This window comes from Lissotriton vulgaris, chromosome 6, assembly GCF_964263255.1.
Source record: "Lissotriton vulgaris chromosome 6, aLisVul1.2, whole genome shotgun sequence".
In the NCBI taxonomy this organism is placed as follows: Eukaryota; Metazoa; Chordata; class Amphibia; order Caudata; family Salamandridae; genus Lissotriton; species Lissotriton vulgaris.
The window spans coordinates 1,253,931,139-1,253,955,223 of NC_141694.1; the positions used below are offsets into that span (position 1 = coordinate 1,253,931,139).

At 44.0% G+C, this 24,085-nt stretch overlaps 1 protein-coding gene across 1 annotated transcript in view; it reads left to right on the forward strand.

Moving 5' to 3' along the window:
• The window catches only part of LOC147708714 (uncharacterized), a 260,037-nt gene that overhangs the window by 52,604 nt on the left and 183,348 nt on the right, over window positions 1-24,085 (forward strand). The window contains exon 9 of the mRNA XM_086925764.1: window positions 6,219-6,308. Coding sequence (XP_086781890.1) covers window positions 6,219-6,308 — 90 coding nt within the window. The remainder of the gene's footprint in view (window positions 1-6,218; window positions 6,309-24,085) is intronic.

Genomic DNA, 24,085 nt, shown 5'->3' on the forward strand with positions numbered 1-24,085 from the left:
TGGCTTATAACACGCACCTCAGACAAGCAACTCATTTCGGACTTGTACAAATTCTTGCAGCCCTCCCCTTTTGACCTCTATAACCCGGGTAGGGAACGATGGGAAAGAGAACTGGGGAGATCCTTAAGCCGTAAGGAATGGGACAGCATTGCCTATAGGGCTCGACACTCCGCATATCACACTGGGCTTACGTAAACATTTACAAAAGTGTCCACATACTGGTATTACACGCCTCAGAGATTACATGAGATGAATCGCAACATCAACACCACCTGCTGGCGAGCATGCGGGCAATTGGGCACCCTCACTCATGTTTTATGGGAATGCCCGATGCTATCCCCTTACTGGAAAGATGTACTAGATATGATCGACTCCAACTTTGAGATTGAATTGCCCCGCTTTCCAGCATATGTCCTGCTGGGCTTACCCAACGGACTGATGTATCCTCTGAGGTCTCGTAGAGGGAGGCAAATTGCGATAGCATTGGGTTCTGCTGTACAAAATATACTTATTCATTGGCGCACTACCACACTCCCCTCCACCACAGGGTGGTTGCATAGATTATGGCATGTCCTGGGAATGGAAAAATTATCGCTCATGGTGGCGGGAGAGGTGGAGCAATTTAATGAACTGTGGCAACCGTTTCATTCATTGCTTGTAGGGGAATTTACAGAGCTTACATGCCCCAGATATCTCCGCCTGTTGAGGTTGACTACATTAGCAGATTCGGATGGCCAACGAGCCTAGACAAGAGAGCACTGGGGAGGGAGGAGCGGTTTAGGGGAGGAGGGCGGGTGTTGTTCTGAGGCACTGGACGGGGCAGGAGGGAGGGGTCATGGTTGGGTTTGGGGAGGAGGGGAAGTTGGGGGGGTTTGTTCACTTTGGAGCGCCTTGTTGTAGCATACGCACCAGCCATCACATCTGGATGTACACTACTCTTTACAGGACCCTAACGCGCTGGTGCGCTATTATATGATTGTATCGGATGCTTTGCTCCTTTGTGTCGACTGATTGTTTTTCTTTCCCTTTTGTGAATGCTCAATAAAATACTTTAAACCTAAAAGTAGAGAGGGAGGAAGAGGAATAACTATATTTGCCACCCTTAATTATACAATTTTAGCAAAACAAAGAACCCAGTAAATTCAGAAAGGATAGCAATGGACATACCCTCCACAATAAGAGAAAACCCCTGTTTTTCTTAAAGACCCCTCACCCACCAAGGTTGCTCCTTGGTGGCATGCTTTATCATTGGGGTTCTTCCCGATCTGCTGCGGATTGAGGCGTGCTTCAACCAGACGGAATACGTAGGAAGTACTTTTTTGGTTTTTGTCTATGATGAAAACAATGTTGTGGGAGGGGAGTAGAGTGCAGGTGCTAAACAAATTTAAAAACACCTGACTAGTAGGTCACCATTTTTGTATTCCCACCTCTAGTCGGTAAGATTTAAAATCAAGGAAAAAGAAAAAGAAGGAAATGGATATCAATGAATCTATTTCTTGATTATCTAGTCAACATGTTTTGAGCCTTGCCCCTATTGGCTCTTCATCAGGACCTAAGGAACCTAGTTCCTATCGGTACCACATCTCTAAAAGTTTCTAAATAGGAACGCATCGAGTTACAAGCCCTGCAAATCACACAACCTACATATGATATTATTCCCAGGATAATGTCACTGCATTACTAAAAAAATGAGGGAGAGGATAGAGTTTCAAAACATTAGTTGTGGCTGACACAAAATAATGTTCAAAGCAGTGAATATACGAAACACCCAGGTGTATTTGTGCTTCCAAAATGCACAAAAATCAGTGGTTATACTGTAGGTAGTGAGGAACAACCTTTAGCCTAAATGACTAACGAAAATACTTAACAATAAGCTGAACACACTGAAAAAACATACGAAAAAAACATACATTTTAAACGCCGTTTTCTGGCGTCATGATCCCACCTGGGAGGATGATGCCTGTAGTCAAACCCTGAAAGACAGGAGGTAAAATGTTGTCGAAACATTTAACGTGTATTTCCAAACAAAAGAGGCAGGGTCTGTTCGAGCTGTTGACCCTGTTGTGCAGTGTCCTATTAGAAATCCTTTTAGTGCCCAAACTGGGAGCTAACCTGCTACACTTCGTGAAGGCTGCCCTCTGCCACTGCATCTGAATCGGCTCACCAGGGACCGCATCCTGCGGGTGTGCATTCCAGAAAGGGTGTTTTGTGCCGGCAGGTAGCGGAGGACTTCCACATACGTGTTTGAATTGCAGAACACTATACCGCTCGTGTTACTTTAAAACTGCCCATCAACTTTGGATCAGAATCCGATCCATGTTGGAAAAGTTAAGTGCTCATATGCTTTTCTATATTCTCAAAAGCTACAAAACAGGCCATCTTGGGATAAATAATTGGCTACCAGCATTGCGAGAACATGAAAACGACTCAGTGGATAAATAGTCAAGGAATGAGATTTTGTGCATTAAAGAAATCTTCAAAACAAAAAGGGGGGCGGATGGTTGGGGAGACACTCCGGGGGGAGGGAGTGGGAATTGAATCGAAAAAACCTTGTGAAAGTCTTATTACCAGGTTACAAAAAAACTTCTTTATCGATCTAAATAGAGGATATTTCATCAACGGTCTCAAAGAAGAAATTAGCTTATAGGTAAGATGTTTTAAAAAAATTCTACTTTGGTTCTATGTATCTTCATTTTACACCAATAGCTTAGGGAAGGTAAAAGTTGAGCTACACTTCTAGAGGAATTGGCCCCATGAGATGTTATTGTTGAGGCGCCGGGTGTCTGTATTGAGTTTGAACATCCATCTCTGTTCCTTTTCGAGGAGTCTCCTTTCCAGAATGTCTGTGTCTTTTATACATTCCGGGACTATCTATTTCAGAACACTGGGTGTGTGTTTTAGTTCGAGATAGTGTGATTAGATTTTTATAGTAATCCGTTGGCATCGTAAGTTGCTGCAGTGTTTGTAGATCCTTTTTCTGACTTTTTGAGTGGCCATGCCCACGTAGTACAAATTGCAAGAGCAAGTAATCAGGTAGACCACCCTAGATGTATTGCAAATTGTAAATTTTCAGAGTTGCCCAATCATTCCATTGTTAAAAGATACTGTTTTAGTTGTCTCAGTGAAACAGCAAACGCTGCAATTCCCACATGGGTAATGGGTAATGGCCCATGGGTAACATCGAAGGGATGTTATTTACAGTACATTTATAGAGAAAGTCTTTGGCCCGCACTCCTTGTTTCTATTCCTTTTTATCAATGGTAATCTCTTTGGGGGAGCAATCCTGCTTTGCGCTACGTCCTGAAGCGCTGGGTAAACAACATAGCCATTGCTGATATGGGTAATATCAGTTCCAGGATGCATCTCGCCATGTAAGATGAAAGAATCATCGTAAGCCAATTTAATCAATGTTCCATGATTTTTATTGTTCGTGAGTTGAGGTTGCAGAACGAGGTAATTTCAATTTTCAGATGTGTGCATTATGCTCAAGCGCCTTGAATACAGCATGTCGAAATTCCCAGTACATTTAGCAACTGTGAAAAAGCTTGACCCAATGCATTTCGGGCCTGACCGGCCCTTCGTCAGGGGTTCTTTTCTAAAAATGTTAAACATCAAAAGAATTGTCATTAGTATGCTGTGAAGTTATTTCAACAGACAATGTTAAACACCTTCTATATCTGTTATGTTAAATGTCCCATAAACAACGCTTTCCCTCTAAAAGCGTAAAAGAACACTTTCGAAATGTGCTACCAAGTAACCTGATCTACAATGACACTCTAGGGAATTTTTTAGATAATCCTCTGCCCAATAAGATATTCCACTATAAACACTGCCATTACACTAAGGCAAAAATCCAGGAACTTTCATACCTCTGTTTTCCATTCAAACGTGTGCATAGCGTTTCTCGCGTTTCTCCTCTAATGCTGGTTTTTCACCCTCCCATGTGCTAGGGGCCTTTATAACCACATGACCACTCCCACGTCATTATTCAATTGTGTAAACAATCATGTTTGAACTTCAACTCCCATAATCCTCAATTTTCTGACTATTAAACTCCGTCATGTTGCCTGACTGTTCCCCTGTTTGAACTGACGTGCCTCCCTTGGTAACTCAGAATACCCCGCTCTTCCCTAGATTGTATTAAATATGCGTCATTTACACAACACCTTATGAAACATGTCAATAGTTAAAATATATAAACCGGTGTAAAAACATACACTTGTTGTAAATAGATGCTCGGTCCGAGCACCCAAAACGAACAGTATCATGAAAATACGTGACAAAACACGGACATTAACCATGTTAATTATTCAAAGTTTGGTTATATCTATTTACAACAAGTGTATGTTTTTACACCGGTTTATATATAATAGGAAAGCATTGGCTGTAGTCTGGTTGCCTTCCCAAATTAGTAAAATGTCATCAATATAGCTCTTCCAAAGTTTGATATGTTGAAGAAAGGGGTTTGCTTGATTGAGGATTCTTTGAGTTTCGAGATGATGTACATAGAGGCCCGCTACACTGGGGACGAAGATACTCCCCATACTGGTTCCATGCTGTTGGAGGAATAGAGTTCCTTGAAACGAACTTATGAGAAAGATTCAACTAACTGCACCTTGTTATAACCTGTCAGTGGCATAACGCAAAATGAAGGGCCCCCTGCAGAATGTGATGAAGGGCCCCTGAGTCTCCCTTATCCAACCAATAATAATTGCTCTTTGGCTGAATGGAGGAAGGCAGAAGGCCTGGGGCCTCCTGCACCGCATGGGCTGTGGGGGCCTGTGTTTTGGCCCTGGCTGTGGGTGAGAATGAATGAACGTATGAGTGCACTTATGTCAACACTACAAAAAACTGATCTCTTCGAGAAATTACTCCACACAGGTTCATGCAAATCTCACAACACTAATGATGCTGAGCAGTCAGCTCAGTGGTGGCCAACCAAATAAACCTCACTCGCTATGGCCACTAAATGAGGAGTGTAAATTGTCCTGAGGACACCCAAATCACTCCTGGAGCCTTTAATCTCCACTTCCTAACTTCTAGTACATTAACTCTCTTCCAGAGACGCGTGCTCATTTCACTTTACCTTCGTTTTAATTCCTTTCTCTTTAAAAAAGTACGACCTACTGTTCACCTTTGAACTTTATAATGGAGAAATTTTGAAAACAATTACCATCCCTGTCCACAAGATGTCCTAATTTCCAAAAAGTTGGGAATTGAGAGTCGAAAATATCTGTAAGTTATGTTTTCACGACCCTTTCAATTATGTTTTCACAACCTTTTGTCAGCCTCTTCACTCAAACAAATACATCAGATCACATTCCCCAAATGTAGTGGGCACTTTTGTAAAAAGAACAGCCTTTTTACAAAACTGCAGATTTAGCAACTTTTTTGCAAAACGCAAAATCCTGGAGGGTCTTGTTGAGTATTTCAAAAGTTTATAAACTTCAAATATTCTTTCAGCAAGGAAGCAAAAGCCACTGCTCCATCCTTTACATAGAGGAATATTTACAATGCATATTTTACAAGATAGTCTTCCTATTAGAGGTCACTTCAGGAAGAACATTTGAAGAGATTGATTAGTGACAAAATCAGAAACACAAATAGAGTGTGGACAGACTATTGTGTCAAAAATATCGAGGACAAGAATATCGAGTAGGTAAGTGCAACTAGGTAAATGTAAATTTACTATTCTTAACTCCAGATCTACGTACCTTGAAGATTTATAGATATATCGTCAAGGTACATATATGAGGAGTTATATCTAGCAAAACTTTACTTACCTTTAGAAACTGACATACATGATATTCTTGTCCTCTATATTTTTGACATGATATTCTGTCCCACAATATTTGTGTTTCCGATATTTTGTCCAAATACCGAAGAGATGCAAGCACTTTCTAGGGTCAGGCCTGTACAAAGAAGTGCCATATGAACATAACTCCGTGTATAGGTACCGTAGTGATATCTACATCTTTAAGGAGTGTAGGTGTTAGAATAATAATAAGTCATCTAAATTAATTTTTATATACTTAATTATCAATATTTTAGTTAATAGTTTTTCTACAATAATATGGTAGCGCAATATTAAAATTGTTATATTCTGACAAACAAAGTTAAGGGTGTTTATTTGTGGGTATAGAGGAAGTGTGGGTCTCATTACTGAAGGCTGGGCTTGGCCTTAATCTTGTCTGAAATCCTTTTTATCTTCTTGTCAGCTTCCTGTATTGCCTTCTGGAACCACCATGAGACAGAGAAGCTTCTCACTGTTATACAACCCCACACACCATATTGCTGGGAGAAGATTGGTAAGAGTAAGGGTGTTTTAATGGATATAAAGGAGCTGTGTATCTGAGCCTTTCTGTAGCCATCCTTGAATGTTATTTTAAGTTCTCTTACATTGAATCTTTTTTTTTTTTTTAGATAACTTTATTTCGGTCAAAGACCATAAAAGTGCAAGTAAAATACATACAAAAGAGCACAAGTCAGTAAAACAATAAATAGAAGACAGGTCAACATTAAAAATAGATTAAACTAGATAGTTATCAAGACCTGAAAGTTTAAAATTCATAATTGGACACAATTAAACACAAGAATTTATCCAAAACTTTTCCTTCTATGCCACATGCCAAATAGAAAACGAGATGCAGCAAAAACAATGGGGGAGTGAGTATCATACGTTAAGACCCTACATGCATGAATACAATATCTGAACCCTGGATTCCTACATAACGGAATCAGTCAGCATTTCCTTATAGTTTCATACGCAGGGCAAAAAAACATAACATGGCAAACATCTTCGCACTTATAGTTACATGCCGGGCAGGCTATATTTTCTGATTTTGCCCATTTACAGGTGAATGCTCTGAGTGGTAGACTGCCATGCCTTAACTGGATGTAAAGCTTCCTCGCAAGGGGTGGATAGATTACATCTAAGAATTCCTCCGCTCACAATTCAGTTTTCACCAGGAGGAACTCTGCTGACAGTCTTTCTAGGGAACCTGATCTCTGTAAGGCTAATGAGTTCTGCTGCCTCAGCTGACTTTTGAGTTCCAATTTGGATATCCCCGGGCAACACACCTCCGGGGTCTCCCAGAGCTGAGACAGACCAATCCGGATGCTAAGAGTCTTGATGTGGTGCAGCCACGGAATGTTCTTTCCTTTTAGAAGAGCCCAGACCTCTAAAAATTCCTCTATATGGAGCCAGTTCAGGCACTGATCAATGTCTCTTCCAGTAGAGCATGGGCCGTGCTGCTACTAGTTCTTCTATTGATTCCAGCCCCAGGTCAAGTCGTAGAGGAATGAGTGGTGTGCTTGGTGACAAGCCCAAAAGGCTCCTCATAAAGCCCTGCTCGACCCTCAGGAGTAAGTAAGTAAGTAAATCTTTATTCGGTTTTCAAGGTACATAAAAAACCACAAAAGAATTTCAACAAACATATCTTATCATATACAACCCTCAAGTTATTACTTTTACATCATAAAAAGGGATCATTTTCCCCTCATTAAGATTAATATTACATTACAAACTGTAAAAAAGAGTTTATACATATCAAGCAATTTTTAAGTTTCTCTCAGTTTTCCTAAAATGTACAACAGGATTTTATCAAAGATTCTCTCAGTTTTCCTAAAATGTACAACAGGATTTTATCAAAGATTTACTCTATGCTTAAAGATACATTTTAAAAAAGTTGCTATATATTTGCAAGCCATTTCTGATTCTACAAATTGCAACCGCAGCATAGCGGGGGGACATCTTCTAAGACCCATTTTTCTTAACAGTGGAATCAGCCAGAGTTTACGATGTGCAGAGTAAAATTTGCAAAACAGAAAGGTGTGCATGGGGGTTTGTTCTGATATGTCATCGCATGAACACACTGTTAGACAGTCTTCCCAGCAATTATTTTGTAGGAAATGCCACCAATCTATGGAAAATATTCATTCTGAATCTTGTCAGTAGAAAACGCTCGAATTGTGACTGGACATATGTCAGATATGGCTCAATCTCTATGGTAGTCATAACCGCCATAGAATGTTGGACCCAGGGTTTTCTTGCCTCAGTACAAATTCGTAACTCTTCTACATGGCTCAATGCCCTTTTTTTAGATCTTTTCTGGATATTTCACCGATTAGTTCCGGGGAAAAATAATATTTACTAAACCCTAGATCAGTGAGGAAGTTCTTTACATACATGAGCCACTCAATTTTCCCAGCATAATCCAGTGACATACAGTCTGTCACTATCTGTTTAGAAAAAGTATTCTTTGTTGTGGTCCAGATCCGTCGCCAAAGCAGGAGCGGTTGTATTTTTGCCAAGTCCTCTATATGCGGAATACCTAGCTCCATATGGCAGGCAAAAGTGGATACACGTCTGGGGACCACCAAAAGGAATCTTAGAAAGGTATTCTCTACAACCTGTAGGGAATTAGTGTTTTTGTGTCCCCACAGTCCTGCCCCATAAAGTGCGGTGGATTGACACTTTGCTTTATAAATATGGAGCAGTTCTACTGGAGGCCTCTTTCCTAGTTTTTGAGAGATTTTTTTAAGGGCAGCGATTGCTCGCAGCAACTGGTGCTTACGAGCTTCTATGGCTGGTTTCCAATTTATCTTTTCATCCATCATAATGCCAAGGTATGGATATTGGGCAGTCATTTCAATCCTTTCGCTGTCAAGGAAGATGCCTTTTCCCCCTTTTTTCCTTATTCCTGCCACAATAACGTAAGTCTTTTTTATGTTTATGCGCAGGTCCAGGCCACCCATAAACCTTGCGTACCTATCTAGTGCCTTCTGCAGTTCACACGGAGTGCGTGTGAGTATCACGGCGTTGTCTGCATATAACAGAGCGGGAACCGGCTGATTTCTTACTCGGGGAAGGTCCTGACCCCCCCTCAACATCTCAACCTCAAGCCCATTTGTATAGAGGGAGAAAAGAAAGGGAGCCAGGACACAGCCCTGCCTGACACCACGCTCCACCGTGAACGAGTCAGATAGTTCGCCATTCACTCCAAAACGTACTCTAGCAGAAGCGTTTGAATAGGGCTCTCTCAGAAAGGTTGCGAGGGCCTGATCTATCCCCATCTCAGTGAGAACGGACCATAGTTTTGAATGGGAAACACAGTCAAAAGTTGCGGACAGGTCAACATAGACCATATACAACCAGCCCCGCTTAGCTGAGACGTATTTCCCCATCATTAATGCCTAATTCAGGGCTTGCTCCGTTGTCCCAAAACCCTCTCGGAAGTCAAACTGGATATCGGAGAGAACGTCACCATCTTCGGCCCACTCCTGTAGACGCTGGAGAACCACTCTGCCCAGGACTTTCCCCAGCGAATCCAGGAGCGAGATTGGACGATAACAGGAGACATCCTGTCTTTCACCTTTCTTAAAGATGGGGACCATAGTAGATTTGGTCCAGGATTTAGGTAGCCCACACTTCATAGCAGAGTCAAATACCCTTTTTAAATTTGGGGCCCACAAATCTAAATTGTATTTAAAAAAGTCCACTGGTACCCCATCTGGGCCAGGGGTTTTCCCACTTTTACTGGCCTTCACTGCATCAATAACCTCAGTTAATGCAAAAACTAGTTGGATTGGAAGAGATTTTAACTGTTGGGTATTGCTATCGCTATTGCTCTCCCCTACGCGATCTGCATGTGGGTTTTTACCAAAGATTTTTTAGAAATGATTTACCCATGTTGGTCCCTCAATAGCCACCTCTACTGATGGTTGGTTTTTGTTGTCTACTAGGAACGGGGCTCTCACTACTTCCCAAAATGTCTCGCTGTTTTTGTTCAAGGAACTTTCATGTAGTTGGTTCCACAAGGCTTGTTTTAGTTCTAATTTTCTTTCCTTGTGGGCTAATCTATAAGACCTTCTTAGCGTCCTTATTTCCTCCTGATTTCTCGGTGTGTTAGATAGTGCTCTTTTAAAATTTTTATGAGCCAATGAACATTTATGATTGAACCACCCTTTTTTGTGTCCCTATTCCCTTTCTTCCTTACAGTTAGTGTTTTATTCACACTTTCCAGAATTAATCCAAAATTTTGAAGAACCTCCTCTTCCCCTATGTCAGTGTCTAAACATTTCAATATGGCCGGATATTCAGCACATACCACCTTGGCTGTTAACTCGGCTGGTTCTATCTTTCCCCACCCTAGAGCGTAACCATTCATTTTGGGTACATGTAGGTTGTTCTGGGCGAGAGCGCTCATTATGAGCTGGGGTGAGAGCTGCCCCTGTTCTACATATAGATTCACGCCCAAAGCCGCGTGGTTACTTAGAGTGTTTACTAGCACTCTAAACTCCTTAAGCTTATTTACCAATGTAGTGGTGGCTAGGATGTAATCTATAGTTGACTCACACCCACTCCCCAAATAAGTTGGATCCAGTAGTCCCGGAGGATTTTTCACCTCGTTTATTACCACTAGACCTAGTTCGGATAAACAGAGAGTCTCCTACCATAGAGTGGTTAAAGTGGACAATTTGCTCGTCTTGAGGTGGACAATTTGCTCGTCTTGAGTGGACAATTTGCTCGTCTCTCGACCCTCAGGAGATTACATGTATTTTTATGGCCCCAAAGTTCTGCACCATACGTCGAGGCCATTCTAGCCTGGAGTCGATTTATTTAAATGACCGGGGCTGCCGGCTTGAAATCCAAAAATCTGTGGACTTTGCTAATGCCCCCCATTACTTGGGATAACCTAAGTGCTGATTTGGAAATTTGGGAACCCCAGTCAAAATTTTCCGTCAAGGTAATGCCCAGATAGACAAAAGTCTTAACTCTTTCTAAGGCAGAACCATTGAGAATGGGGTTCGGGCGGGTTTGCTTTGGGGGATTGAAAATCATAAACTTGGTCTTGTCCAAGTTTATCTCCAATTCTCGTGAAGCACAGAATGCTGCAAAGCTGTCCAGGGTGCGCTGGATGCCCAATGATGTTTTAGATAGAAACAAGGTGTCATCTGCAAACATCAGAGCGGGCACCGCCCGATGGCCAGCCTAGGGGCCTCATTCTCAATTACACCAATTAAATGGTCCACAAGGCCATTGATGTAAAGACAAAATAACGTTGGCACCAAGACGCACCCCTGACGCACACCCTTCGAAACAGGGAAACGTGCCGAGAGATCTCCGTGCCTCCCACACCTAACTTGGGCATAGTTTCTAGTGTGAAGCCTAATTATGATGTTCAATAGATAGGATGGGAGACCCAGTTCTGCTAAGACTTTCCATAATTTTTCCCTTGAAACTAGGTCGAAAGCGGCCCGCAGGTCAACAAAGATAAGATAGAGGCTGCCACCCTCCACTCTCACCGTTTTCCAAAATAAGACCTGCAGCCGAAATATTTGATCCAAAGTTGAAATACCCATCCTAAACCCGGCCTGGAGTGTGGTCAGTATCTCATTTTCTTCCATCCACCCCTGGATCCTATATGGATGATCCTGCCCATTAGTTTCTGTGCGGTGTCTATGAGACTAATAGGCCTATAGTTTTCTAGGGTTAATGGGCAGTCTTTCATAAAGATAGAGACGATCTTGGCTCCAAGCCAAATATCTGGCGGGTTAATCTCCCTAAGAATTGCATTAAACAAAACCACCAGATACGGTGCCCATATTTTGGGTTGGGATCGGAATAAATCCCCGGGGATTTTATCTAGGCCGGGGGCCTGTTAGGTAATAGTCTTGCTATTGCAGACTCAAACTCCTTCAGAGTAATTTCTTCAGGCCGTTCTAGATGATACACGTCCCCAACAAGCCGGAAATCCTGCCTCCTATCACCATCCAAGGACCCCACCAGTCGATACTCGTGGCTGGGCCCCGGGACAGCCAACAGGGGACATGCCACAGTTTCCTTTAAGACCAAATCTTCCGTCCCCACCGGTGTATGCTCCTGGAGAGGATCGGGATTGGGAGGGAGTATGGTCTCTTCGCCCGAATTGGCATATAGCGCACCGAAGTGCGCTTCCCACACTGCTGGTGCTATATTCGGGGGGGGGGTTGTAGCCATTCCTCCCCCGCTCACACCAGAACTCACAATAGTCCAAAATGACTTGGAGTCCTTTCGTGAGAGTGCAGATCTAAACTCCTCCCATTTGTTCTCCTCCCATTGCTTCTTTCCCTTGGTAATGGCATTTTTATAGTCCAGGCGGAATTTTTTAATGTTAATTCTATCTTTATTATTTATTGCAGAAAGCAAATCTTTTTTTGCTTTCCTACGGGCGGCGTCATACCAGGGATGTGTCCTGGCGGGATTTTTCCCTTCCCACAGGACTAAACACATCCACAAGCCTGACAGCCAGCTGTTTGTGAATTTCCACAGCTCTACCCTGGGAGTCTAGATCCAAATTGTCAATGACCTCTAAGAGAGAATCTACCTCACAGTCAGTTCCTCAGGTTACGACGTAATTGTAGCAACCTCTCAGAGTATAAGTCTCAAGCCAACGATCTTTGTGAAAAGCTTGAAGCCCGAGATTACCCAAAGAAGATCATATCTAACTGTAAGAAACGGGCTCGAAACCAGAACAGAGAGGCACTTCTGGATAATGCTCAAAAAGCCCCACAAGAGGAAGTGCTGACATGTGTAACCACATACAGCCCCATGACAAATGCCATTAAAAAGATTGTCAATAAAAATTGGCGAATATTGACATCAGGTAATCTAACTTGGCAGAAACCCAGATTTGCAAACAAAAGGAGTAGAAACCTAAAAGATATGCTGGTTCACACACGACCGCCCCCTAAAACACCTAGAGACAATGTCTCTTTATGGGGCAACCCCAGAGTTATAGGCCACTATCCATGTGGCTCGTGCTCGGTCTGTGCCCTGACAAGATCAGTAAAAGAAATACAGCTTTTACCCAATTTCAGATGGACACTTAACAACCATACTAACTGCAACACGACACATGTTGTATATATGATCACGTGTCCGTGTCAACTTAACTACATTGGGATGACATGCAGAAAAGTGAAGCAAAGAATTTGTGAACATAGAAGCAGCGTGAAATGCAGAAAAAACACGACCAAAATGGCTTCACATTATCTGGAGAAAGGACACACTGTTCTGGACCTACAATGGGTGGTCCTTGAAACTTTGACAAATAAGGATCACAATGCGGAAAAAACCCTATTTGAGAAAGAGCAAAGATGGGTCCATAGACTCAGGACCGATACCGAGGGACTGAATGATAATATACCTTGGTTATCCTTAGTGAGAAGGTGATCAATCAGTGAATAACCCAGACATACCATTATATGAAAATATACATCCACGATGATCCCCTCACTGTCCAGTATGCAATATAAATCTGTGCCCCAATGAGGAAGATTATATTCCATCAAAAACACGAGGGAACGAAATATAAAATGCAGGAATATTTTTGGACTACTCAAATCCTCCCTCTACCTTGAAATGAACCAGTGACCCAATGAGCTTAACAACGCATACAATGCCCTCCGTAAACCGGACTATAACACCGAGATCAACACACTCGGTCTCCATAGTAACGTTGATACAAGCTCTAGACCAATAGGAAGCCGCTAAGTACACAACCAACGCCCATTTATACGAACCGGAAGCAATGCCTAGTGCTTCCGGTTCGGTAAGAGCAGCACAGCGCATCAACTCGAAAGCAGCGGGACGGGCGCAATAGGTAGACGCCAAAACATCGCGAATGCGCTCCCATCAAAACCGCAAGTATTGAATGGCGTTCTGTCTAATTTTCAGAATCCTTCTGCCTTTCTTCTTTCCTCATAGCCCCTCCTCAGAGCCTTACCACCGATTGGAGTGTGCATAACATTTGCGCGAGGTAAAGCCACAACACGCCGACAGTCACAATGCCCCTTTTCCCATACGCATGCGAATCAGTCCATCGTGCACTACGCTGTATATCCGCATTATTGCACCTAGCTCCACGTATTAAATACGCGATGCCCACTAAGATTCTGTGCATTTTTAAGTGTGTTTTTTTCACAATTTAATAGGAAACACGACAGAGTTGATCACATTTAGCGCAAACCTTTACGAGCACCAGACGATGTGATACTCACAAGAGATGCATGCTCGTTTTTCCACCAGCATGCTATAGCCTACTGCATGAGACAGGAAAGTAGTAGAGTAAGTTGAAACTATCGTAGACAGTAACCGGTCCTGTAAAGTATTGTCATTTTATAGTTGTTTACAATTGTTGGATATGAGAAGCAAACTTTTGCTTAACGTGTGTCCCTCCACTATTCCCCTCCCTGTATGAGTGTTGCAAACTTGTGTTTACTCGTTACAGGTACCATAAGACCTCCAAACATAGGAACAGGTCAATAACCCTCTTCCTTTTTTCACTTTTCTGAGCACTTGAATTTTTAACCCCCACCTCACTTATCACTGGTCCTGATGAATGCCCGTAAGCCCTAAATACCAGGCAATCAAGGCAGAAACATGTCGACCTATGTTCAGTCACCCCCCTCCCTATTTTTGTAATTTCTTAACTCTAAGTGCAACTACTACCCATTACCAAGTAAACAAGTTGCACTGTAACAGAGTGTACTAGACCATGAACCAGACTGAATAAATTTACCTTTTCTGAGCTTTTTGGTCTTTTTAATATTTCTATTTTTATTTCTGGCTCACTACTGCACCAACCTTGGGTAAAATACCTCCGGGTGGAGGCTGCATACCGAAACTAGACCTTATGATTATGCAGACACGTGATAGCAAAGCGGAGAATCAAGATATACCGCTCTGAACCCACCTTACCCATCACGTGCATGAGGGTCTTTTTATTGGGACACCCCTTACCAGTCCTGTACACTCAAGGTTGAGCAGGACAAGTGATCCTTCCCTTTTGATTAACCAATGCCTATATCCCCCATATCTGTTAGCAGCGGTATTGCTGTCTGGTATATTTCAGCGAGTTTCATGGGGGAGTCCTGGAGAAAGGGCCATTTAACCCTGTTGTTACAATCAGGAGCATGGTTTGTTAGCCCAAAACTCCCAGGTTTGAGTGTTAAGACAAGGGCATTGTGGCCACTATCTTGTCGTGGGTAGACCCTAAATTCCAACAATTTATCCCAATGTCTGGCTTCCATCATTATATAGTCGATGATAGAAGTTTGCCCCAGTCTGTTAAACGTGACTGATCCCGGTCTGTCGGGCTCCAATCTCCCATTACACGCCCGCAGAGACGTTGAGAGGGAGAAAGACTTAATTTGAAGGACCAATGGGGTCCATGCACTGACAGTAGGAATCTGCGGATCAGGAACATGCCAGAACCGGTCCTCATCATCCAGCTCTCCCATATCGGAAATCCCGAGGGGCTCAAACTGGCAGTTGAAGTCGCCTCCAACTATTAGGGCGACTAAAGGGTCGAGTGAATGTATAACCTGCTTTAATGTTTCAATAGTATCGGATTCTTGACCACTCTTAAGAGGTCTTGAATAGATGTTTAATATGGCCACCTGGGGCCTATCTTGAGGTGTTAAAAGAATGCATTGGACATCAAGCGAGTTAGTTGATATTTGAACTGCCTGGACACCCAAATGCGTGCCCATCCATATTGACAGGCCACCCGAGGGTCTCCCCCTACCCCTAGTTGTCGCCAGGATATCAAAAGTGGCAAAGCCGGCCCTTACACTCTCCTCCAGTGCTCATGTTTCATGCATCAGGCAAATGTCGTGCATTGCCATAAAAGAGCCCCATTCAGGTAAAGCCAGTTTCTTTTTCATCCCGGCCACATTCCAGGACAATATTTATATACCTCTATCAACTGGCCTGGTGTTAATTGATGGTTCACCCTTACTTTGGTCAGGCCCAGTACTACACAATAAGATCTTGGGCTCTGGTGTCTTTTCCCTTGCCTCACCTCTTAGCATTTCCTTGGAAAAAGGACAGACCCCCACATGCGTAGTACCTGCCCCCGAATCCATCCCACCCTCTGTGATGTTGTTATATGTTGTTAGGTTCTTAGGGACACTACTGCCACCATTACCCACCAATATCGCTGTTTGGATGCCCAGACTGCTACATATTTGGGGTAAGGGACTCTGCCTCGCAGGGCATCAGTCGACCTGTTCCAACATGCTAAACCTATTTCTTTGAGGGAATAGTGAAAGTAAGGGAATATACGTCTGACAGCCCTCCCAGGATGTTATTCCCTGTTGGATTCTGGGTGGTAAGATATTCTGGCCCCCCTCTTGTCGCATACCTCTATTCTGTCCAGTTCTCCGCTGGGGAGTGGGGTAGAAATATGACAAGTGTAGGGGGAAAATTTGGGTGTTAGACCAGGATGGCGACCTGCTGCAGATGTATTCTACAGAGCGTGTGTTCCTAAAGTTAATCACAACACAGTTTCCCGCAATAGTTTTAGGTCCAGTCCCAATCCAGTCTACTCTTCTAACACACAATATTTCTCCAGAGACTTTAGGGGAGAGAGGCCTGTTGGAGTTAAGCCATTGTATACATTTGTTTTTTAATTCAAAATGATCCTCACTTTTTCCCTGGCTTAAAGGAGGAACCCCAGCAAGGACCACAACATATGGTAGAGACTCAGGAGGGAGATCAAGGGAGGGCAGGACAGCTGGAGACCCCTCCTCTGAAGTATTTCTGCTAGCTTGGGCTTGTTGGTCCAATAAGTTTGCTCTGACTTCAGTGGCCCCCCTCGGCACTGTGGTATTTCCAGTGTCTACTTTTCCAACCCTGGGCAGAGGTAGAATAGTGTCAGGGGTAGAATTGCCAGTTACCCAAGCCGGTACAGCTGGTATATTTTTACTGGCTGGTAGAATTTTAGGGTTGGAAGTGGAAGTGGGCTTAATAGTTCTAGGATTCCCCGATGGACTAATCGGCTGGGTTCTCCCTAGATCTATATTGTTGATGGTGGAAACTAATCTATCAAGCCTAGATGTCAGTGATTTAAAATGTGAACCAATAATCTGTTCCATATGAGCTTCGAAATCAGATATTAGATGAGTGACCCAAACAGGAGTTCCCACAGAGGACAGAGAAGGACCAACAGCAACCTGTGCACAGTCAAGTAGGGTCGTGAACCTTTTAGCTAAGTTTTTTACAAGTTTAATTTTCTTACTTCTCAGGCGTGGTTTGGGGGCCTTTCTGGCTACAGGGTGTGGAGGGGAATTGGCAACCTCTGGGGTATCATTTACATCAAGAACAATCTGTGCACAGGGCAGCTCTGCAAAAGAGCACATAAGGGAAGAACTGAAGTCAGGGGGATTAACAGTAACAGCTGAAAAATCCCCTACAGACTGGAGAGGGGGGATGGCCGGAGTAATTGATAATCGCCTCTCAGTATTCTCTATGGCAGATGCCACTACCCCGATCGTCTTCTGTAGCATCTTATCAATGGCAGTGAGGCTTGGGAGAGGTTGTGCCGTGGCAGCCTGGTGCCTAGTCATGGGGCGAGAGGTAGCAGGCTTAGTATTTTTACCCTTGTCTCTCATTCTTACAACCGGGTGCACAAATCCCACAATGCACAATACTTAATACTTCCGCCCCACAATATTAAAAAAGGACTGATAGCAAGAAAAAATATTTGCATTAACAGTCCTGCGGCGAAAAGTTTTAGAGTAATTAAAATGAAATGTCCAAGATGGAGTGATTTTTAAAAGTACCTTTGGGTATGAATCAATTCCAGGGAAAATAGGAGAGATGTTAAGGGGGTGGCCCAGCCCAGCCTCCTCTGGCCTCTGACGGCCGCAGACGGCCCCGCCCTTGTCCTGGGCTTTTCCCAGCGCGTCCCACGCGCGTCTCGTGTGGCGAGGATCCAAATTCTCCTTTATACGCCTCCTGGCACTTGGTACTGCCGTTTTGCGAGATTGCTGGGAGGTGTAGTCAGAGTGTTTGGCGGAGCCAGGCCCGGCCAGTTGGAGAGTGGAGCAAAGCCCGGCCCGGAATACAGCCCCCAACCAGGATGCAGTCACTCGGCGGAGCCAAGCCCGGCCAGGGAAGCAGCGGAGCGAGACCCATCCCAGAGCACAATCCCCAAGCAGAATACAATGCACAGGGGACTCGGTGGAGCCAGGCCCGCCCAGAAGCAGTAGTGAAGCAGTGTCCAGCCCGCGGCTAAGCCCCAAAGAAAATAGCAGGTACACAGGGAACTCGGCCACAAATTCTCCTTTTTACGCCTCCTGGCGCTCGGTACTTGCGTTTTGCGAGATTGCTGGGAGGTGTAGTCAGAGTGTTTGGCGGAGCCAGGCCCGGCCAGTTGGAGAGCGGAGCAAAGCCCGGCCCGGAATACAGCCCCCAACCAGGATGCAGTCACTCAGCGGAGCCAAGCCCGGCCAGGGAAGCAGCAGAGCGAGACCCAGCCCAGAGCACAATCCCCAAGCAGAATACAATGCACAAGGGACTCGGCGGAGCCAGGGCCCGGCCAGAAGCAGTAGTGAAGCAGTGTCCAGTCCGCGTTTCAGCCCCAAAGAAAATAGCAGGTACACAGGGAACTCTGCCCCAAATTCCCCTTTATAGGCCTCCTGGCTCTTGGTATTAGCGTTTTGCGAGATTGCTGGGAGGTGTAGTCAGAGTGTTTGGCGGAGCCAGGCCCGGCCAGTTGGAGAGCAGAGCAAAGCCCGGCCCAGAATACTGCCCCCAACCAGGATGCAGTCACTCGGCGGAGCCAAGCCCGGCCAGGGAAGCAGCGGAGCGAGACCCAGCCCAGAGCACAATCCCCAAGCAGAATACAATGCACAGGGGACTCGGCGGAGCCAGGCCCGGCCAGAAGCAGTAGTGAAGCAGTGTCCAGCTGGCGGCCAGCCCCAAAGAAAATAGCAGGTACACCCCCCTACAGAATGTGATGAAGGGCCCCTGAGTCTCCCTTATCCCACCAATATTAATTGCTCTTTGGCTGAATGGAGGAAGGCAGGAGGTCTGGGGCCTCCTGCACCGCATGGGCCGTCGGGCCTGTGTTTTGGCCCTGGCTGTGGCTGAGAATGAATGTAAGTAGGAGTGCACTTATGATGTCCACACCTACAAAAAACTGATCTCTTAGAGAAATTACTACACACAGGTTCATGCAAATCTCACAACACTAATGATGCTTAGCTGTCAGCTCAGTGCTGGCCAACCAAATAAACCTCACTCGCTATGGCCACTAAATTAGGAGTGTAAATTGTCCAGAGGACACCCAAATCACCGCTGGAGCCTTTAATCTCCACTTCCTGACTTCTAGCACATTAACTCTCTTGCAGAGACGCGTGCTCATTTCACTTTCCCTTCGTTTTGATTCCTTTCTCTTTAAAAAAGTACGACCTACTGTTCACCTTTGAACTTTATAATGGAGATATTTTGAAAACAATTACCATCCCTGGCCATAAGATGTCCTAGTTTCCAAACAGTTGGGAATTGAGAGACGAAAATATCTGTAAGTTATGTTTTCACGACCCTTTCTATTATGTTTTCACAACCTTTTGTCAGCCTCTTCACTCAGAAAAAACATCAGATCACATTCCCCAAATGTAGTGGGAACTTTTATAAAAATGAACAGCCTTTTTACAAAACTGCAGATTTTGCGACTTTTTTGCAAAACGCAAAATCCTGGAGGGTCTGGTTGAGTATTTCAAAAGTTTATAAACTTCAAATATTCTTTCAGCAAGGTAGCAAAAGCCACTGCTCCATCCTTTACATAGAGGAATATTTACAATGCATATTTTACGAGATAGTCTTCTTATTAGAGGTCACTTCAGGAAGAACATTTGAAGAGATTGATTAGTGACAAAATCAGAAACACAAATAGAGTGTGGACAGACTATTGTGTCAAAAATATCGAGGATAAGAATATCGAGTAGGTAAGTGCAACTAGGTAAATGTAAATTTACTATTCTTAACTCCAGATCTACGTACCTTGAAGATTTATAGATATATCGTCAAGGTACATATATGAGGAGTTATATGTAGCAAAACTTAACTTACCCTTAGAAACTGACATACATGATATTCTCGTCCTCTATATTTTTGGCATGATATTCTGTCCCACAATATTTGTGTTTCCGATATTTTGTACAAATACCGAAGAGATGCGAGCACTTTCTAGGGTCAGGCCTGTACAAAGAAGTGCCATATGAACATAACTCTGTGTATAGGTACCGTAGTGATATCTACATCTTTAAGGAGTGTAGGTGTTAGAATAATATTAAGTCATCTAAATTAAATTTTATATACTTAATTATCAATATTTAAGTTAATAGTTTTTCTACAATATTATGGTAGCGCAATATTAAAATTGTTATATACTGACAAACAAAGTTAAGGGTGTTTATTTGTGGGCATAGAGGAAGTGTGGGTCTCATTACTAAAAGCTGGGCTTGGCCTTGATATTGTCTGAAATCCTTTTTGTCTTCTTGCCAGCTTCCTGTATTGCCTTCTGGAACCACCATGAGACAGAGAAGCTTCTCACTGTTATACAACCCCACACACCATATTGCTGGGAGAAGATTGGTAAGAGTAAGGGTGTTTTAATGGATATAAAGGAGCTGTGTATCTGAGCCTTTCAGTAGCCATCCTTGAATGTTATTTGCAGTTCTCTTACATTGAATCTTTTTTTTTTTTTAGATAACTTTATTTCGGTCAAAGACCATAAAAGTGCAAGTAAAATACATACAAAAGAGCACAAGTCAGTAAAACAATAAATAGAAGACCGGTCAATATTAAAAATAGATTAAACTAGATAGAAGAATTTATCCAAAACATTTTCTTTTACGCTACATGCCAAATAGAAAACGAGATACAGCAAAAACAATGGGGGGGGGGGGTGAGTATCATACGTTAAGACCCTACATGCCTGAATACAATATCTGAACCCTGGATTCCTACATAACGGAATCAGCCAGCATTTCCTTATAGTTTCATACGCAGGGAAAAAAAACATAACATGGCAAACATCTTGGCACTTATAGTTACATGCCGGGCAGGCTATATTTTCTGATTTTTGCCCATTTACAGCTGAATGCTCTGAGTGGTAGACTGCCATGCCTTAACTGGATGTAAAGCTTCCTTGCAAGGGGTGGATAAATTACATCTATGAATTCCTACGCTCGCAATTCAGTTTTCACCAGGAGGAACTCTGCTGACAGTCTTCCTAGGGAACCTGATCTCTGTAAGGCTAATGGGCTCTGCTGCCTCAGCTGACTTTTGAGTTCCAATTTGGATATCCCCGAGCAACACACCTCCGGGGTCTCCCAGAGTTCAGACAGACTAATCCGGATGCTAAGAGTCTTGATGTGGTGCAGCCACGGAATGTTCTTTCCTTTTAGAAGAACCCAGACCTCTAAAAATTCCTCTATATGGAGTCAGTTCAGGCACTGACCAAAGTCTCTTCGAGTAGAGCATGGGCCGTGCTGCTACTAGTTCTTCTATTTATTCCAGCCCCAGGCCAAGTCATAGAGGAATGAGTGGTGTGCTTGGTGGCAAGCCCAAAAGGCTCCTCATAAAGCCCTGCTCGACCCTCAGGAGATTAGATGTATTTTTATGGCCCCAAAGTTCTGCACCATACGTCGAGGCCATTCTAGCCTGGAGTCGATATATTTCAATGACCGGGGCTGCCGGCTTGAAATCCGAAAATCTGTGGACTTTGCTAATGCCCCCCATTACTTGGGGTAACCTAAGAGCTGATTTGGAAATTTGGGAACCCCAGTCAAAATTTTCCGTCAAGGTAATGCCCAGATAGACAAAAGTCTTAACTCTTTCTAAGGCAGAACCATTGAGAATGGGGTTCGGGCGGGTCTGCTTTGGGGGATTGAAAATCATAAACTTGGTCTTGTCCAAGTTTATCTCCAATCCTCGTGAAGCACAGAATGCTGCAAAGCCGTCCAGGGTGCGCTGGATGCCCAATGATGTTTTAGATAGCAACAAGGTGTCAGCCTAGGGGCGTCATTGTCAATTACACCAATTAAATGGTCCACAAGGCCATTGATGTAAAGACAAAATAACGTTGGCGCCAAGACGCACTCCTGGCGTACACCCTTCGAAACGGGGAAACGTGCCGAGAGATCTCCGTGCCTCCCACACCTAACTTGGGCATAGTTTCTAGTGTGAAGCCTAATTAGGATGTTCAATAGATAGGATGGGAGACCCAGTTCTGCTAAGACTTTCCATAATTTTTCCCTTGGAACTAGGTCGAAAGCGGCCCGCAGGTCAACAAAGATGAGATAGAGGCTGCCACCCTCCACTATCACCGTTTTCCAAAATAAGACCTGCAGCCGAAATATTTGATCCAAAGTTGAAATACCCGTCCTAAACCCAGCCTGGAGTGTGGTCAGTATCTAATTTTCTTCCATCCACCCCTGGATCCTATCTAGGATGATCCTGCCCATTAGTTTCTGTGCGGTGTCTATGAGACTAATAGGCCTATAGTTTGATGGGGTTAATGGGCAGCCTTTCTTAAAGATAGGGACGATCTCGGCTCCAAGCCAAGTATCTGGCGGGTCAATACCCCTAAGAATTGCCTTATACAAAACCACCAGATACGGTGCCCATATTTTGGGTTGGGATTGGAATAAATCCCCAGGGATTTTATCTAGGCCGGGGGCCTTGTTAGGTAATAGTCTTGCTATTGCAGACTCAACCTCCTTCAGAGTAATTTCTTCAGGCCGTTCTAGATGATACACGTCCCCAACAAGCCGGGAATCCTGCCTCTGATCACCATCCAAGGACCCCACCAGTCGATACTCGTGGCTGGGCCCCGGGACGGCCAACAGGGGACATGCCACAGTTTCCCTTAAGACCAAATCTTCCGTCCCCACCGGTGTATGCTCCTGGAGAGGATCGGGATTGGGGGGGAGTATGGTTTCTTCGCCCGAATTGGCATATAGCGCACCGAAGTGCCCTTCCCACACTGCGGTGCTATATTCAGGGTTGTAGCCATTCCTCCAGCGCTCACACCAGAACTCAAAATAGTCCAAAACGACTTGGAGTCCTTTTGTGAGAGTGCAGATCTAAGCTCATCCCATCTGTTCTCCTCCCATTGCTTCTTTCCCCTGATAATGGCCATTTTATAGTCCAGGCGGATTTTCTTAATGTTAATTCTATCTTTATTATTTATTGCAGAAAGCAAATCTTTTTTTGCTTTCCTACAAGCGGCGTCATACCAGGGATGTATCCTGGCCTGGTGGGATTTTTCCCTTCCCACAGGACTAAACACATCCACAAGCCTGACAGCCAGCTGTTTGTGAATTTCCACAGCTATACCCTGGGAGTCTAGATCCAAATTGTCAATGCCTATATCCCCTATATCTGTTAGCAGCGGTATTGCTATCTGGTATATTTCAGCGAGTTTCATGGGGGAGTCCTGGAGGTAGGGCCATTTAACCCTCTGCCTGTTGTTAGAATTCAAAAGTGGCAACAGCGGACCTTTAGAATCAGGAGCAGGCTTTGTTAGCCCAAAACTCCCAGGTTTGAGTGTTAAGACAAGGGCATTGTGGTCACTATCTTGTCGTGGGTAGACCCTAAATTCCAGCAATGTATCCCAATGTCTGGCTTCCATCATTATATAGTCAATGATAGAAGTTTGCCCCAGTCTGTTAAAAGTGACTGATCCCGGTCTGTCGGCCTCCAATTTCTTATTACACGCCCGCAGAGACATTGAGAGGGAGAAAGACTTAATTTGAAGGACCAATGGGGTCCATGCTCTGACAGTAGGGATCTGCGGATTGGGAACATGCCAGAACGGGTCTTCATCATCCAGCTCTCCCATATCTGAAATCACGAGGGGCTCAAACTGGCAGTTGAAGTCGCCTCCAACTATTAGGGCGACTAAAGGGTCGAGTGAATGTATAACCTGCTTTAATGTTCAATAGTATCAGATTCTTGACCACTCTTAAGAGGTCTTGAATAGATGTTTAATATGGCCACCTGGGGCCTATCTTGAGGTGTTAAAAGAACGAATTGGACATCAAGCGAGTTAGTTGATATTTGAACTGCCTGGATACCCAAATGCGTGCCCACCAATATTGACAGGCCACCCTAGGGTCTCCCCCTACCCCTAGTTGTCGCCAGGATATCAAAAGTGGCAACGCCGGCCCTTACACTTTCCTCCAGTGCCCATGTTTCATGCATCAGGCAAATGTTGTGCATTGCCATAAATGAGCCCCATTCAGG